Source organism: Drosophila miranda (genome assembly GCF_003369915.1).
Source record: "Drosophila miranda strain MSH22 chromosome Y unlocalized genomic scaffold, D.miranda_PacBio2.1 Contig_Y2_pilon, whole genome shotgun sequence".
In the NCBI taxonomy this organism is placed as follows: Eukaryota; Metazoa; Arthropoda; class Insecta; order Diptera; family Drosophilidae; genus Drosophila; species Drosophila miranda.
In genome coordinates, this window is record NW_022881614.1 from 26,439,788 (window position 1) to 26,458,528 (window position 18,741).

Below are 18,741 nucleotides of genomic sequence, written 5' to 3' on the forward strand. Positions count from 1 at the left end.
GTATAAATAGAAAAGATAGGAATATAATATAGGATATTCGAAATAAGTAAACTAGGTATGTATAAAGGAAAAAAAATAAAAATCAAAAAAATTTTCAAAAGCAGCGGGGGTCATACCTGCGATCAGCAATGGTGAGCCAAAACGAAATTTAATTAAACATTATAAATTTATATATTTTTTTTTTTCTGGGTTGAGGAGATGTTTTTTTTTCTATGTTGGTTAGTGTATAGCTTGGCTACGTTTCCATGCATTAAAAGAATGCAGGGAATGCGAGCAAGGCAAGCTTAGCAGAATGGCACCGAAGAGACCGAAAAGCTTCGAGCGTGTGGAACGCAAGCGTTGCGCTCTCTTATCAGCAGCGGCTGGCCGCTGCTCATGCGTTTTAGGTTTTGACGAAGACAGGCGCAAAGGAGAAAATTGAAATTGGGTCACTTACGGCTTTAATACAGTGGTCCCTCGCTGAAAGGCGCCTTTCGTTGTGGAGCTGTGGAAACCATGTTAATGTGTGCCCAGGGCGAAGGGGGGTTGGTAAATAGGGGGGGTATGAAAAAGGTTTTTTGTGTTTTTTTTTTTTTTTTTTTTTTTGTAGTCTGTTACTTTATGATTAAGTTTTTCGGTCCCCAACCCGAAAAAATAAATTCCGCTTTGAGAACTTTCACATTCCCGCCTATCGAGGTAGGACTGTGACGCAGAGTTAAGGAAAGTTACATAGTCATATAAGGGCTCAGAAGGAACCAAAAAAAATTACAATTAAAACTACACTATGCTACGAAATCTGGGTCCGGATCCGTGGCGGCGTCTTCTAGGCCGTCGCAGACAGCGAGTTAGCGGCGCATAGGGGGGGGTGATCTCTATGCCCTCTATGCCCTCTATGCGCGTACGTTAGATATGGCGCCAGGGTGATGGCCGGTGGAGGTTATGTCGCCGGGCAGGTGGATGCTTCAACGACTCCAAACGGGACAAAAAAATCTCCGCCCCACACCAAGGTCGACTCCGAAGAGTACTCCCGTCAAGGGTGGGAGTTTGGTGTGGGTGGGGCAGAACTTTGGGGAGAGCCGGGTGGCTACCGCTCGGGGCCAGGGCCCTATGGGCGAAACAGAACCAAAACCACGAGGGCTAAGAAAAAAATCTAACTTTTCCCTACAGGGCACTGTAACATACCAGTTTTTCGGACTTTTCCACGGAGACACGAGCGTTGGGTTCTCCTGGCAGAGCTGCGGGACGCACGGGTTTGCAACAAGAACAACACTTGCTGGCGAGGCGAGGCAAATATGCACTTTTCGCCAGGGTAGTTTCTTGCCAGTTTTCTCGGCGCACGATTATTAATTTTCGACCGATTTTTGCGGCGCGCCCACCGTGTGGGATTTTCCCCGTTCCGTTTTATTTCTTTTCTTTTGTCTTTGTGGCCCTTATTTGGATTACTTTTCTTTTCTTTTGGGCTTACACGTGGTCGATTTAGTTATGTATTTGCTACCGACGCGGAGATAGCCACCGGCTGCACAGATTCAAATTTTCGAAAGAGAACGTTCTGGTGCTTTTGCACTGCTTAAATAAGAGCTTACCGATCTTAAAGCTCGGCTTCGAAAGCTCCGTTGCGATGCGCTGCACAGCCCTTACGGCAGCTCAGCTCAGCTGTTCCCTACCTCGAGCTTGCTTGCACCCACCCCAACTATACTATGCCCTGCAGCGATAATTGGCCCAAGGTTATTGCATGCGATATCCGAGCACCATAGCGATAACCTATTTTGAATCGGTATTGTCCAACCGCAACCGTTACACCACCCGATAATATGCTACCGTTAGACGGAATATTAGCGGGAATCAGGATCGAATGTCTTTCGCATGAAAGGTTCCTATTTCTCGGCCCTGCAGATTTTCCAGGAGGTAGAAACAATTACCCAGTTTTTTCCGCACGCGACATTTCAGAAATTTAGGAGCCAATTTGGCATTAAAATTTTGCGTGAATTTGCTCAAGGAAAAATTTCGGTGAAATACTTCCTGACCTTCTCGGAACGACACAGGCTTGGCTCGTAAATTGTATTGAGCAACGTTGCGCTCATACGCTTTCTTAATATTGCCCTGTATATCTTTTCGAATTAGAGCTAAATTGTCTGACCTAGCTACCGGGACAACGGGTTCTTCCAGCAAGTCTAAATCCTTCAGAAGCTTATAATCCGTCCCATGAGTGAGCATATCTAAGCCAAACAGGGCTCGATATGGTGAACAACCTAAGGACTGATGTAGTGACGATCGCAGCGAACAAGATATACTTGAGAGATGCTGATCCCAGTATGTCTGATCCTGCTGAAGATATGCTCGCACGGCAGCTAACAATGAACGATTTACTCGTTCCGCCGCATTACTTTGGGGAGAGTATAGTGCCGTGTACATATGTTTAATTCCCAGCTGTGTCAAGAATGCGTTGAATTCTGTAGCTTTGAATTGTTTTCCATTGTCGCTAACAATAGTTTCAGGCACCCCATATGCATGAAAGATATGCTTTAGCAGAAATTCTTGGATTACTACGGAAGTAAATTTCTTGGTATTTACTGAAGTGATCTAAGACAATTAGCAAACCAACATGTCCATTTTTGCTGCGTGGATAAGGTCCAAGCAGATCTATGTATAATCGTTGAAATGGTCGACAAGTTGGTATGTGGTTTCCCATGGGTGGCCGCAGAGTATAATTAAGAGCTTTGCATGCTTTGCACACCTCACAACTACGAATATACTCTCGAACATCTTTAGCTAAGCCGGGCCAAAACAGACTTCTTCGAACTTTTTCTATGGTCTTTTGCATGCCGGCATGCGCTGAAGTAGGATTGTCATGAGCTTGTTTAAGAACGTCGGTCTTCAATCGCTCGGGAACCCATAACTTCCAAGTTCGACTGTCTTGCTCCGCCTTTCCATCTGCGTGTTCGGTTCGAATGTACAGAAATTGGTCGATAATCTTCAGATCGGGCAGTTGAGAGGAATTTTTCTGATACTGTTCTTTTAACTGTTGGTAGCTCTCATCCTGAAAGGCATCGGATTCGAGATCTATCACAGGACTCATCACTACTGCGGATACTTCAGGTTCATGTAATCGGGAAAGAGCATCGGGGACAATGTGATCTTTTCCTTTTCGGTGCGATATCGAGAATTTAAATTGCTGCAATCTAAAAATCCATCGAGCTAACCTCCCCGACACGTTTTGCTGGCGCATTAGCCACAACAAACTGGAATGATCAGTAACCTCTTCGAATTCCTGCAGTTCCAGATAGCAACGGAACTTTTCGATGGCCAGAATTACGGCCAAGCACTCGCGCTCCGTAACGCTATAGTTACGTTGCGCACGACTTAGTTTTTTCGACATAAACGCTATTGGCTTTTCCTGCAGATCCACCAATTGCACGAGCACGGCTCCTATACCAAAATCACTAGCATCACAGTGGAGGAAAAATTTCTGTTCGAAGTCTGGGTTTTCAAGCACTGGAGCAGAAGTCAACACGGTTTTTAAAGAGTTCATTGCGACTTGTGCTTCCGGGGTCCAAATAAATTTCTTTTTGTTGGAAAGAAGCTCGGTGATAGGACAGGATAGCTCAGAGAAATTCTGGATGAATCTCCGGTACCAGCCACAGACCCCAAGAAAACCGCGAACCTGTTTTAGATTCCTTGGCGGTGGCCAGTTCACTATACAAGCTACTTTGGAGGGATCAGTGCAAATACCTCCATTACTGATGACGTATCCAAGATAATTTACGCTGGTGACACAGAACTGACTCTTCTTAATATTCAGAGTCAGGTTGGCTTTTCTGAACTGTTCAGCAAGTCGAACCAGCACGGCTAGATGGGAAGAGAAATCTGCTGATACGATGCAGAGATCGTCCAAGTATCCAAAGACGCAGTAACGCAAATCCGGGGGAATGATCTCATCCATCAAACGACACATAGTGGATGGAGCGTTACACAGGCCAAAAGGCATAACCTTAAACTGATATAAAGGCCTTCCCGGGACCGTAAAAGCAGTTAGTGACTTGGAATCCTCAGAGAGTTCGATCTGCCAATATGCATCTTTTAGGTCCAGCTTGGTTATGATATTTGCCTTGGGCAACCGGCCAAAAATACCATCGATACTTGGTAATGGGTAGGCATCCTTACGGGTGACTTCATTCAGTCTTCGAGCATCGAGACACAGACGGACTTTGTTGGGCTTGAGAACCAGTCGCATTGGCGAACTCCAAGCACTGGATGACGGTTCGATAACGCCTAGTTGGAGCATGCGATCTACCACAGCATAAAGCAACTTTTCCACCGCTGGGCTAACCGGGTAAAAGCGTTGTTTTACGGGGGCGGCCTGACCTACATCGATATGATGCTTAAGCAAGGCCGTACGCCCTAGTCCCTCCGTCGCGTTGGGAAATAACTGTTTAACTACCTCGAGTTGTTAGTTTTGCTGCCTAGTTAAAGGATACCGTAAGGGATCTGGTTCGGCTGCCTCTTCGTCTTTCGAACTTATCTCGACAGCTGCAATGATGTCTGGGGCCAGCGAAAAGGATCTCCAAAAATCGTGACCTAGGATTAGATTTTGTGTCAGGGATGGAATTATATATAACTTCATGGGTTTCTCGATAGTTCGATAACGCATGATGACATTTAATACCCCCAGTATCTGTTGACTTTGGCCATCTGCAGTTTTTGCAGTGGCTTTTATTCGTTTATATTCAGAAAAGGATGAAAAATCAGTCTGAGCTACTTCAGCACCTATACAGCTGATACTTGCGCCGGTGTCTAACAGCCCCTGTTCTGTTCGACCCAGAAAGGATACTTCGGCATAACTGCGCATATCCTTGGGACTATTAATAATAGCGGAAACTAACAGTCTACGGTTATTTTTGACATTATCATAATATTTTCTTAAACGCTGGATTCGTTTTGGGGCTTCATGTGGTTTTTCATTAAAAATTCTGTTTCGAACCTCTAAATATTTATGAAATCGTTCGGGATAGGGTAAAAACCGACAACCTCTCTTTCCGATCGTATTCGTTTCCTTTCTTTTCTCACAACAAGAAGCCAAACTCTTCTTGTCTCGCTCTAAGTCAACGGGCAAGATTAATGGTGGTTTTTTGGGGGCATCCGGCTGTTGTTGGATGCACCCTTCTGACGGTTTTCCGAAGCTCTACGAATGCATGTTTGGCACTGCGGCTTATAGACATTCGGAGCTCCACAGCCGTAACAAAATATCCGCCTATCTGCCATACAATTTTCCCACACATGTCCAAGCTCCTCACAATTCCAACAAGAACGCTTAGCCGTCGAACTTTGAATGGCCTCTACGCTGATATCCTCATACTCTTCTTGATCGCTTTCAGGGCGCGATTCCTCCAGACTATGTATCGAACGACGGCCGACCGGTGGCCGAGACTTGTCAGATTTCTGTAACTCCTGCACTAGATTTTCATGCATCTGTACTAATCTTCTCAATTGACCAACTGAGCTAATGGACTGATATAAGATTTTGTGACGGGTGTCGGGAAGCAAATTTGCTTTTAATATTTCTATTAATTCCTCTTCCGCCATTTTAATGCCAAATTTATCTATAAGACCAGCCACGGCGTCGTGAAAAGCGACAAAGGGTTCTCCGACGTGTTGCTTTCGAGCTCGAATCAATTCCTTGCTCATAAACTCCGAACGATAGTCTTTATATTGTTGTCTAAGAGCTGCACAAAATTCTGTATAAACGATGCGATCTACCTGCTTGTGGTATCTCCAATACCAATCGCGCGCTTTGCCAACCAGCAAGATGTGCAAATATTTGCAAAGGCCGAGAAAATCGCTATCCAAGGTTTCATCGGTTAATGTTTTGACTCGGTAAATGAATTCTTCTACCCCTAAACCTTCGGTAGAACCATCAAAAGGAACATTCCACTTTTGCATAATGTTGGCCGTCTTGGCCGTTCGCAGGCTAGTCATGCTGTTTATACATGAAACTGGTGTTGGGATATTTGGCCTCGCATACCCTTCCTGCGGACTCGCTGGCGGCTGAATCTGCAAAGTGGATATGGCTCTGGCCACAGTGCGCTCAATTATCTGTTGGAGGACATCCAAGTCCAACCCCTGGCTTAGAGGGGCTGTCCGTGCGTTGGGTGCTTCCCAAGGGCTAGAGTGAGTGGCGACCTTAGCTGACGGAGCTTCAGTCTGATTGGAGCTACGGCTAGCATCCAATCCCGACAAACACACTACTTCCGGTCCGGAAGATCGACCTGGCGGGAACTTCGGGACCTGCTTTTTGGCTGGTGCTCGAGTTCTTTTGGAACGAGTTGGCCTAGTGGTTCGTTCTACCGGGACTGAACCTACAGTTGGAAGTTGGCTCAATTGGGTATTCTTGCCATTTCCCTCGGATATCTTTCCCGTCTCTGGCTGACAATGTCCATTTGCCGGGGTCTGTACGACCTCCAAAGCTTTGGCAAGACTTCGAGTAGTAATTCCCGAGGGACCGGGTAATTCTGTTGGTTCCGGCTGCGGCTTGTTTGGAGAACAATTGCCAACAACTAGTTTTGCTTGAGATAACGTACATACTCCGCTACAGTTCGGACAATCATCGTGATGAGGGAACCATTCTTCCAGACATGCTTTATGGAAAACGTGATTGCACGGAGTACAAAAACACGGCTGAGTATTGGACATTTCGGAGCAACAAATGCCGCAAAAGTTTTCCGAACTCAGCGGATTGTTTTGCTGAGGACTATGTCGCAGCGGCATTTTTATTAAGTTTTATTTTTTTTTTATTTTTTTTCTATATTCTACCAAATTTTTCCTAGGGTGACATTTAATGGGTGACATAATAAGATAGGGATAGGAGTTGCGAATCTTTGGAACAGCGACAAAAGAATTGATTTTGTTTGGGCTATGGTTTCTAATTTGCATTGTCTTAGTATCAGTGCACTGGTTTAAGTGTCCACATATGATTCGGCAAGGATACGCAAGCAGCATACGCGCTAGTTCCAGACAACCATATGCAGCCACCGCTGCCGCTGGAATAATACCCGCCAATGGTAAGGGTATGAGTGAAGACCAAATCTGGGACCGCCATCTCTGTGCTTCCATCACCCGTACAGGGACAATCAGTACTGATATCCGGCCGAAACCAAATATGCAATATTCTGCAATTGTATTCAACCGTATGCTATGCGCAAAGAGTAACAATACCAAATCCGAATCAACCTCACAATTCAATCTATTGAAACTAATATCCGCTGAATGAACTGTAGCTTGACGGACGCGACCTAAACCAATCTCGCTTGTTCGGTATGAATACGCAAGCAGCATATATACACATTCCAGACAACAAGTTTGACTAGCCCGACAGGATGCGTCAACATGGGAACTACTTTCTCAATTCCGGATGATCACTTAAGCTTCCCTTCGTCGTAGACTCGACGACCTCCCCATAAAACTCAGAGGAACAACCAGTATTAGGATCCAAGCAGAATCCGCAATATTCTGAAATTGTATCGGAGCAATGACCAGATCGTTTAGAGAAAACTAAAGTCAGCATTAAGCATATGAATACAAACGAGCAATAGGTGGGACGAGCCAATAGCTGATTTTGTTGCTAAAGTTACCAATACTTTTTACTGTCACTATAACTTTGGCTAGGGCCCCACGTTGGGCGCCAAAAATTTATGTAACATTTCCACGAGATATTTCTATCCGTGAGTAGGGGATGGATTGGAGGGGATGTCGAGGTCACGGCCGGGGGGGATTCTTTGGTTCCGTGCTCATTCGGTAACTTGGGGGGGGTTCGTTTGACCGCGTCTCGACTCCTACTACATAAACTTTAAATTTTTTAGAATCCCGTGACTCTACCGGGAGCGAACTCCGAAAACAACACTATGCCTATTCCGAGCATAACGGACATTAAATGGCACAATCATAGGGCTTACCCGAAAAGTACTAGTGGCTTTCGTCGGCGTGTTCCAAACTCTCGCGGGCGTGAGGTCTTGCGATGGAAGTCGACCCACACGATTCTATACCCACCCTTCCATGATTTCCAGTGGTGCGAAGGTTCTGGAAATCCCTAAAATTCTTACCCTACCCCATTACGTCACCCTGTCCCTTGGAAATTATAAGTCTACTCCATGTTCATTGCTAATAACATTCAATATATTTCGTTGTACTTCATCATAGACATGTTGCTTCAATCAAAAACTAGCAAACCAAGTTTCACTTCCAAAAATAACACAAGTATTAAACTACAATCAGCAGGCAACTCAAAAAAAAATTTTTTTAGTGGAATGCAAAAAAAATAGGAGGCTTAATCCCTAAGGAGAAAAAAAAAATTTATAGATATAGGTATATATAAACGGTGGAGTATAAATAGAAAAGATAGGAATATAATATAGGATATTCGAAATAAGTAAACTAGGTATGTATAAAGGAAAAAAAATAAAAATCAAAAAAATTTTCAAAAGCAGCGGGGGTCATACCTGCGATCAGCAATGGTGAGCCAAAACGAAATTTAATTAAACATTATAAATTTATATTTTTTTTTTTTTCTGGGTTGAGGAGATGTTTTTTTTTCTATGTTGGTTAGTGTATAGCTTGGCTACGTTTCCATGCATTAAAAGAATGCAGGGAATGCGAGCAAGGCAAGCTTAGCAGAATGGCACCGAAGAGACCGAAAAGCTTCGAGCGTGTGGAACGCAAGCGTTGCGCTCTCTTATCAGCAGCGGCTGGCCGCTGCTCATGCGTTTTAGGTTTTGACGAAGACAGGCGCAAAGGAGAAAATTGAAATTGGGTCACTTACGGCTTTAATACAGTGGTCCCTCGCTGAAAGGCGCCTTTCGTTGTGGAGCTGTGGAAACCATGTTAATGTGTGCCCAGGGCGAAGGGGGATTGGTAAATAGGGGGGGTATGAAAAAGGTTTTTTGTGTTTTTTTTGTTTTTTTTTGTTTTTTGTAGTCTGTTACTTTATGATTAAGTTTTTCGGTCCCCAACCCGAAAAAATAAATTCCGCTTTGAGAACTTTCACATTCCCGCCTATCGAGGTAGGACTGTGACGCAGAGTTAAGGAAAGTTACATAGTCATATAAGGGCTCAGAAGGAACCAAAAAAAATTACAATTAAAACTACACTATGCTACGAAATCTGGGTCCGGATCCGTGGCGGCGTCTTCTAGGCCGTCGCAGACAGCGAGTTAGCGGCGCATAGGGGGGGTGATCTCTATGCCCTCTATGCCCTCTATGCGCGTACGTTAGATATGGCGCCAGGGCGATGGCCGGTGGAGGTTATGTCGCCGGGCAGGTGGATGCTTCAACGACTCCAAACGGGACAAAAAAATCTCCGCCCCACACCAAGGTCGACTCCGAAGAGTACTCCCGTCAAGGGTGGGAGTTTGGTGTGGGTGGGGCAGAACTTTGGGGAGAGCCGGGTGGCTACCGCTCGGGGCCAGGGCCCTATGGGCGAAACAGAACCAAAACCACGAGGGCTAAGAAAAAAATCTAACTTTTCCCTACAGGGCACTGTAACATACCAGTTTTTCGGACTTTTCCACGGAGACACGAGCGTTGGGTTCTCCTGGCAGAGCTGCGGGACGCACGGGTTTGCAACAAGAACAACACTTGCTGGCGAGGCGAGGCAAATATGCACTTTTCGCCAGGGTAGTTTCTTGCCAGTTTTCTCGGCGCACGATTATTAATTTTCGACCGATTTTTGCGGCGCGCCCACCGTGTGGGATTTTCCCCGTTCCGTTTTATTTCTTTTCTTTTGTCTTTGTGGCCCTTATTTGGATTACTTTTCTTTTCTTTTGGGCTTACACGTGGTCGATTTAGTTATGTATTTGCTACCGACGCGGAGATAGCCACCGGCTGCACAGATTCAAATTTTCGAAAGAGAACGTTCTGGTGCTTTTGCACTGCTTAAATAAGAGCTTACCGATCTTAAAGCTCGGCTTCGAAAGCTCCGTTGCGATGCGCTGCACAGCCCTTACGGCAGCTCAGCTCAGCTGTTCCCTACCTCGAGCTTGCTTGCACCCACCCCAACTATACTATGCCCTGCAGCGATAATTGGCCCAAGGTTATTGCATGCGATATCCGAGCACCATAGCGATAACCTATTTTGAATCGGTATTGTCCAACCGCAACCGTTACACGATCTCTGCCAGCCACGAAATGTCGGTCTTTTTCTTTTTCTTTGGCGGACGCCCAGACAAGGTGCTGGAGCTACAAGATCCATCTCAATAATATCCGAAAAGTACTCATCAGGATCTGCAATGAACACCTTAAATGAAATATATTTTTTTAGCAATAAATTAATAAAACTTACTGTCGTTGTCCAATGTGCTCTGCTCCATGTTGTTTGCACTCAAGATGCCAAATCAGCGAACTTCAGTTCAGCGCCCTGAATGTGACGGTCAACCGGCGGTAATCTGATATCTTGCACATGCCGCAAGATCAGCATTATCGCTTATGCCAAGTCGGCTTACCGACTGTAGCTTTGTAGCTCTAAGTACATATATTTTGTAGCTTTGCATTCTTTGGCAATTAAATACTTTTGATTCAGCTTATGCCCCAGCTTGCTGGTGGCTCCTAGTTTTAGTTCTGTTCTTATAACGAAAGCTAACGCTTGTTAATAAACCTTGCTCCGGCAACCAGCCGTAAACACTTTGAAGTATTAATTCTATACCACTGTACCACAAGGCCAGTGATAAGAGACATCTCTCCAACATAATCTTCATAAAGGATTCTATACCACGGAACCCGCACGAGGACCACCGCATCAAGCAGCTAAGGCTACTTGGACATACGGACAACTTAATTTACACATGTGAATTTTTGCGTGGTCCGCGCAAATCTTAAATTTTCTCCTTCCATATGTCAATCAGAAGGCTCTCAAGCGCGGCACTCCATTTCACCCTGCCGCCTGCTGTTGTTCTCTTGTTTGCTGCATTGTGTAATATTATATATTATAAACAATAAAAAACAAATATATCTATTCAACGTACCACTGGAGGAGTTTTCTGGCAAATCCATTTTATTTATAAGTTTTTCGAAAATTTGGTCTGCTGTCCTTCCGAGCTGTTCTGTTGTTGTTTTTGTTTTTTGTTAATTTTGTCACAATCATTGTTTACGTTTTCGCAGTGAATACCATTTTTATACCCGATACTCAAAATGAGTATTGGGGTATATTAGATTTGTGGTAAAAGTGGATGTGTGTAACGTCCAGAAGGAATCGTTTCCGACCCCATAAAGTATATATATTCTTGATCAGCATCAATAGCCGAGTCGATTGAGCCCTGTCTGTCTGTCCGTCTGTCCGTCCGTCCGTCTGTCCGTCCCCTTCAGCGCCTAGTGCTCAAAGACTATAAGAGCTAGAGCAACGATGTTTTGGACCCAGACTTCTGTGATATGTCACTGTTACAAGCTCCGCTAGCTGTTCCTCCGAGTAGTGCCCGGGGATCCCAAAAATTAACCCTGCTTTTTGGACGAAGTGCCTAAAGATTCGGGTTGAGTACCCTTGAGCAGCGAAAACACTGTTTTCCACTAGCCCGTTTGCACACTCCGCCGACCCGCACACAATCTTGCACCTGCCATAGCCCATTCTAGCAACCTCCTCGATATCGCTAATGCCCTGTTTCAGCAGCAGATCGGATAGATCAGACTGGTTTATAGCAATTATGGCATTATTCGCACTCATTTTGTCGATACAAACAATGTATGGGGCTTTATGCCCCTCATAATACTTGTTAACGATGATTTTGCGGTTATTTCCGTTTTTCGTACTCACGGAAGCCACACAAACCGCGTCAGTCTTCTCTCTCTCTCTTTCGTCGTAGAAATGTTTGATGTCATGCTTGTTGTCGTGTTTGTGGACACGTTTGTCGACACGTTCGTCGACAAGTTTGGTTTCTTGCACAGCAGTTTAGAAGCCAAAAGCTGCGGAGCCGTTTTTGCCGCCATCTTTACTCCTACCCGCATGGCGGATTTAGCTTCTCCTTCCCTTTTTTTCAGCGTTTCCATGCGAATTTTAACTCCCGTCGCCTTGTCCGTGGCCATCCTTGTCTTTCCTATGCTTGCCATGCTTCTCAGTGTCCAGACGGAGTTCCAAGAGCCGTTTTAAGAGTTATTCCGGAACGCCATGCAGTACATTCCAGGTTTTTCGACTTAATTGATGAAGCTTTGGGAATTTCTTCGGGCCGTCTTCGTAGGCGTGTGAGGCGCCTCCAGAAGCTTCGGAAAATGTCTTTTTGATTAAAACTATCAGCGAACGTCTTGAAATATGTTAATTTTTTCCTTCCGCAAACAATTTTAGGTACGCGCCATACCAGTGTTGAACAACGTTTTTACCTTTTTTTAATAATCCTTTTTTCGAATTTAGGGCCAGTGCGACCGCGGACTTATTGATAAAATAAATCCGACAGTCAGAAATATACCGAAACATGCCGTCTCATTTAAAAATATACCGTAAATATACTGACGAGTTCAAGTTATATTATACATATTCCTTGTTTTTGATCTTCCGTCGAATGTTACCATCTATATAGAACATTTAGCCATGCCCAACTAGTTTTATACGATTAACAAATCAATTTTCTACTTAACTGGCTTATTTTTATTACTTGCTTTTATTGGATTTTGCTTAAAAGAAGGTTTTAGCGAAAAAGGTCAAACAAATGAAACGTAATAAATCGTAAGAGAAAAATCGTTCCAATTGTTCAATTTCTTTATTCCGTTGAATAATGCTGCCTAACTAAAACCATTAGCTCTGCCCACATAATTTTAAGCCATTTATGAATCAATTTTCTACTTGATTGGTTGATTTTAAATACTTGCTTTTATTGGATTTTGCCTAAAACAAGGTTTTAGCGAGAAAAGAAAAAACAAAAAAAAGTAAGACGGAATCGTTCCAATTGATTGCAGCAGCAACCGACATATCGATTTTAATCAATCGAATAGGCGCAATTTTTAAAAGGGTGGCAGACAAATTTCAAGTGCAAATGCAACTGCAGACAGAAATTACAGCAAGCCCGGCACTTAGAGATAGGGCGAGGCCATTTATTTATGGGACGAGAGGGCCATTCTGGCCAACGAATCGAACTTTACACATGGCTTCTGGTGTAGTACGACGTTCAGCTCGCTTGAACTTACTATCTGGAAAATAGAATGATATCTTAATACGTCAAAACCACCGGAATTCTCATAGATAAGGGTTACGCATTCAGTTTCGTAGTCTGCGCGCGAATGAGTGTTCCACTAGGTTTTCTCCGACACACCTCCGGAGGAAATGGCTCATCCAACGCTTGTCCCCGATTCACGTGTCTAGCGGTTGGCGCACTTGCCATAATTCAGGAACTCATAAATTCTCAAAAATTGATTAGATAGTTCGCAAATATAATATGGTGATTTGAAGTACGTCCAATGTCGCCATTTTGAATGGAATGGTCATATAAATTGTAAATCACAAACAGCCGATCCACATCCATGAGCAGAGCACGCATCACATCACTGTATCATGAATCAGATGATTCATGCCTTATCGGGCAAGGCAAGCAAGGCTATGAGCGTAATTCCAGAATGTAAACATTACTGGGGAAAAGACCATCCCTCTACAAACGCATCTGGGAAACCAGTGCCCAAAAAGACGGGGAAGGAGATTAAGTCGGTCCACCGTCTCGAGGCAGCAGGCGCTGTGAGGAGAGGACCGAAAAGCCAATCGGGCCAATCCACGTCGGGGGGGCGACCATGCAGAGCGATATCGCGGCTGGCGGACCCCTTGGGACCGGGAACCCCTTGACAACTCCGGCAGGCGGCGCCTCTGCCTCGAAAGATAGGCCCAAGTTCCAAGACAAAAGACGTGCGGCCTTCATCCTGGGCAACGACGACCTGGTGTTCCTGGCCCAGATTGGAGTCCCAGACAGGGGCTCTAAAGACGGGCAGATCCCTAGGGACAAGTGGCACCTCGTGGAAAACGAGCTCCAAGACCGTTTCCTCCAGGAGTTGGAGGAGAATGGAGGACCACCGCCCAAGTGTGAGGAAGCCGGGTGGCACCAAGGCAGGGTGAAAGCCATCGCCTGCCAAGATGCTCGCTCGGCGGCCCTCTACTCGAAGGCGGTAGCGTCGCTCAAGGAGGTCTACCCAGGAGCCCAGCTGGAGGTCGTGATGAGGGAGGACTTCCCTAGCAAGCCGAGGGCCATAGCGTGGCTCTCGGCGAAGCCTGCAGAGCCGGATAAGATTCTCCGGATACTGCAGGTCTGCAACCCCCACCTTCCCACAGCCGATTGGAAGGTGGCCAAGGTAGAGGAGAGCAACGGGCAGAGGCGCCAAATCATCCTCGTCCTGAACGAGGAGTCGGTCAGACTTCTCCACGACACGGAGGGCGCTGTGGACTACGGCTACAAGAAGGTAGTCGTAGTACCGTACAAGTCCGACTCCAATGGCATGCAACCGACGGTCGAGCCAGACCTGGAGCCCCCGGAGATCCCTAGTATGGAGATCAAGCCTGCGGTGTCAGACCTGGCATCAGTGGTGTCGGATGACATCCTAGATGGTTACGTGTCAGACTTGAGCGATCTCACTAGGGATCTCAAGCACATCGGGGTCGCGGAGGAGTTGGACTCTTCGGAGAGCGACCACGACAGGACAATGGTGGAGGTGAACCTCAGGAATGTCACTGATACTCCTGCAGATAAACCTCCACCATTGTAAGGCAGCATGCGCTGCTCTCTTGCTCCACCTAGCCAAGGGTGGAGCCGACATAGTCCTCATTCAGGAGCCCTGGATCCTCGGAAACAGGGTCTCTGGTCTGAGGACTCCTGACTATAAGCTATACGTAGCTGACTCCGCAGGTAAAACTCGCACCTGCATCCTTGCAAAAAGAGATTTGCACTTATTTTTGCTCCCAAATTTCAGCAATGAAGACCAAACAGCAGTGAGCCTCGAAGGCCAGGGGTGCTTACTGAGAATCTGCTCCACGTACATGGGTCACGACCAACCAGACCCCCCTCCACAGGCGCTCAGGGCGCTAATCACAGACTGCGAGGCCAAGGACACCGGCCTAATCGTAGGGTACGACGCCAATGCACACCACTGCCAGTGGGGAAGCACTGACACCAACGAAAGGGGTGAGTACCTTTTCAACTATTTACTGACCACCCAGATGGTCCTTTTAAATAGGGGGAGTGATTCCACCTTCATTATTAAAAACCGCAAGGAGGTCCTGGACCTCACACTTGCCTCTCATGAGTTACACGGGAACATCGTATCCTGGAGGGTCCTGGAAGAGCACTCCTTCTCGGACCACAGGTACGTGGAAACCGTATTCTCTTTTTCACTACCGAGACCAGCTCAATTTCGGAACCTTAGGCGGACAAACTGGGCTCGGTACTCAGACCACCTCTGTCGAGTTCTCCCTGAGACTCCACCTGAGGAGGAGATCTCCAGTGAAGCCACGACTCATCTTGTTAAACTATTTACCGACGCCTGCAATGAGGCGCTCGATAAATCCTGCCCCTCTAGCAAGAGCAGAGGCCGGAAGAAACCTGAATGGTGGAATCCGAAACTGAGGGAACTCCGGAAAGCCTCCCGAAGACTCTTCAATAAAGCTAAGGCTGAAAACGCTGAGCAGAACTGGGCCGATTACAAGGCCAGTCTGTCAGTTTACAATAAAGAACTGAGGAAAGCCAAACGCGCCTCATGGCGTAAGTTCTGTAGTGACATTGAGAATAACTCGGAAGCCTCGCGCTTGCGCAAAGTTCTCTCGAAGACTACACCCACTCTGGGCTACCTGAAGAACGCCGACCAATCATGGACAACGTCCAGCAATGAGTCGCTAAATCTTCTCCTTAACACCCACTTTCCCGGCTGCGATGAAAACAGACCACACTACATCGCGGCTCCCTCCGTTGCCTCAAGTGTTATCATGAACCTGCTAAGCCAGGAGAACATTTCCTGGGCAATAAAAAGCTTCATCATCCCTGCCCAACTGATTCACGCTGGACAAAAAGCCACTAATTGGCTCAAAAGGATATACGAGGGAATCTTCTCCCATGGATATATCCCGGAAACCTGGCTTCATACCAAAGTCGTCTTCATCCCCAAGGCAGGCAAGCCCTCGCACACTGCCCCCAAAGATATCAGACCCATAAGTCTATCGTCCTTCCTTCTGAAGACGATGGAACGGCTTTTGGGGATGCATCTCACGGTAAATATTCCGCCTAGTCTATTCTCAGACTCCCAGCATGCCTATCGGAAAGGAAGATCCACCGAAACGGCCCTACACACGATCACATCGATCATAGAAGCGTCCCTTAACTGTAAGGAGTACACCCTGGTAGCCTTCCTCGACATAGAAGGCGCCTTTAATAACATCCTCCCGACCGCCATCACGGATGCACTGACGGACCTGGGGGTTGACTCCCGGACGGTGAGCCTGGTCGATCAGATGCTACAATGCAGGACGGTTGAGGCATCACTGGGGACGTCAACTTCCACCAGATTTGTCAGTAGAGGCACCCCGCAGGGCGGAGTCCTCTCGCCCCTCCTATGGAACGTGGCAGTGAACGAACTGCTGCGGGAGATAGAGGGCTGCCGCGTGGTGGCGTATGCGGACGATGTTGCTATAGCATTCTCGGGTAAATTCCCGCAGACGCTGTGTAAGTGCCTGACAAGCACTCTCATGAAGATGTCAAAATGGGCAGACAAATGCGGTCTAGGCGTCAACCCGTCTAAAACGGAACTGGTGCTCTTCACTAGGAAGTACAAAGTTCCGGCACTGATTCCCCCAAGACTATGTGGGGAAGCGCTAATCTTCAGCAACAACGCCAAGTATCTTGATCTAATCCTCGATAGAAAGCTCGATTGGAAATTGAGCATAGAGGATAGAGTAAAGAAGGCCACAGTAGCCCTCTATACTTGCAGGAAAGCCATCGGACTAAGATGGGGAATGACCCCCTATATAGTTCGGTGGCTTTACACCACCATCATACGACCGATCATGCTCTATGGAGCGGTAGTATGGGGGCCAGCCTTAGACAAAAGGACATGCCTCAATAAACTCAGCAGAGAAGCCAGACTGTGGAAAGCGTCCGCGGTTGGGCACTCGGGAATCCTGACGAGACACCCGCAATTACCAGAGAGGACAGATTATTGTGTCCCTAGTGATCACATCTCGACGCCTTTCCAGGTATCAATCCCACTTAGGGAGGACTGGAAGATGGGCGAACCAGGACCCGCAAATGCGGTTCACTTCTACACTGATGGCTCAAAGCTAGACGGCCGCGGAGTCTACTGCAGCGAGCTGAACATCAGTCATTGCTTCAGGCTCCCGGACCACTGCAGTGTGTTCCAAGCGGAGGTTGTAGCCATCAAGGAGGCCATTTCCATCGTCTCCAAACTACTTCTAGACACGCGCTTAGTGTGCGTTTTCTCGGACAGCCAAGCAGCTATTAAAGCTCTAGGCTCAATATCGTCGAACGAGATCGCAGATCAGTTAGACCTCTTCCTTATATGGGTCCCAGGCCACAGGGACACCGAGGGGAACGACGCCGCCGACGAGCTAGCAAGGCAGGGTACTACAATTCCTCTCCTTATGGAGAGGGAGCAGGTAGCGATGCCTCTGGCTACGTGCAGGCTCCTCACGCACGAATTGTTCGAGCAAAATGCCAATAGGAGATGGCAGCAAACCGTTTCCTGTAAAATCTCAAGATTGATATGGCCATATCGATCGAAGAAGCGCTCAGCCGAGCTGTATAGGCTCAGCAGAGCACAGTGCTCTGCAGTTACTCGAGCCATTACGGGACACTGGCAGATTGGCACTCATGCCTCTAGACTGTCAATCCCTCCTAACGACTTCTGCAGGAGTTGTCGCGACGAGGAAGAGGAGGAATCGGTCCCCCACTTCTTCTGCCACTGCCCGGCCCTTGGAAATCGTCGTCTTCGTATTCTCGGGGCCGCTTTCCTCACAGACATTTCGGACCTGTCCGAAATCAAACCGGGGACCTTGTCCAGATTCATCCAAGCCTCCGGATGGGACTGCCCTTAATTTGCAACAGCCTGTTTCTCCACGGTTTTTAGGCACTGGGAAGGGGCACACGCCCTTGCGGCACCACAACGGACCTTCTACAGGTCCAAGTGAGCTTGGGAGGGTTTCATCACTCCCCCAGGCTACCGCCTGAACCTAACCTAACCTAACATTACTGGAAGAAGAATGAATTGAGATTGTGTTTTGTTGGTCATGATGTTCTATTTTTGCCATTTGCGTTTTATTTGGTATAATTACCTTTGCTTCGACTAGCTTTAGCCTTAGTAACAAATAGATTTACAAAATACTATTTTGAAAAAAATAGTACAATTTACTTTCTTATCAGCTTGTTAATCGACTTTGCCTTATGTTCTGCAGTGTCTTTCCGCAGCAGCAAATCAAACAATAGTTCACATTAATCGCAGCTAGATACGAAGGGGTTTCAAACCTCTGTATAATCTAATCAATCAACTAATAATTGGCTCTAGTTTAAGTTAAACTTGGGTGACCCAGCAATAGGGTTTGATGAGAGGCCCGATATTGAGGCCGAATTTACATAATAGCCTCCAACGATCCGAGGAACGTGTTCCAATTCGGAAGTTCCATTCGATCTCCCGCTTCTACTGTTCGTTATTTGGATTTAATTACTTTCGCACCATTTTAGGGCATCGCAGAGTGTTCACAAAATAGCAGCATTCGCTTCTAATTGGCCTTACCATTGGCAGCAGTACTGCCGTAAAACTA

General features: G+C 46.5%; 1 protein-coding gene across 3 annotated transcripts; it reads right to left on the reverse strand.

Moving 5' to 3' along the window:
- Positions 1–5,017: 5,017 nt before the first annotated feature.
- Positions 5,018–11,134, reverse strand: LOC117193416. 3 transcript variants are annotated; one of them, XM_033398168.1, is made up of 4 exons: positions 10,985–11,134; positions 10,306–10,923; positions 9,515–10,247; positions 5,018–9,437 (listed from the first exon to the last, which is right to left on the reverse strand). In XM_033398168.1, exon 4 carries the CDS (start codon positions 6,739–6,741, stop codon positions 5,092–5,094), a length of 1,650 nt encoding a protein of 549 aa, XP_033254059.1. In that variant the 5' UTR covers positions 6,742–9,437; positions 9,515–10,247; positions 10,306–10,923; positions 10,985–11,134; the 3' UTR covers positions 5,018–5,091. The 3 variants fall into 3 exon arrangements, with proteins under 3 accessions (XP_033254059.1, XP_033254058.1, XP_033254060.1); XM_033398167.1 differs by having other exon boundaries at positions 5,018–10,247; XM_033398169.1 differs by having other exon boundaries at positions 5,018–10,260.
- Positions 11,135–18,741: the final 7,607 nt, after the last annotated feature.

Coding starts and splice junctions, on each gene's coding strand:
- LOC117193416 (XM_033398168.1), bottom strand. CDS start 6,741: ATGCCGCTGCGACATAGTCCTCAGCAAAACAATCCGCTGAGTTCGGAA.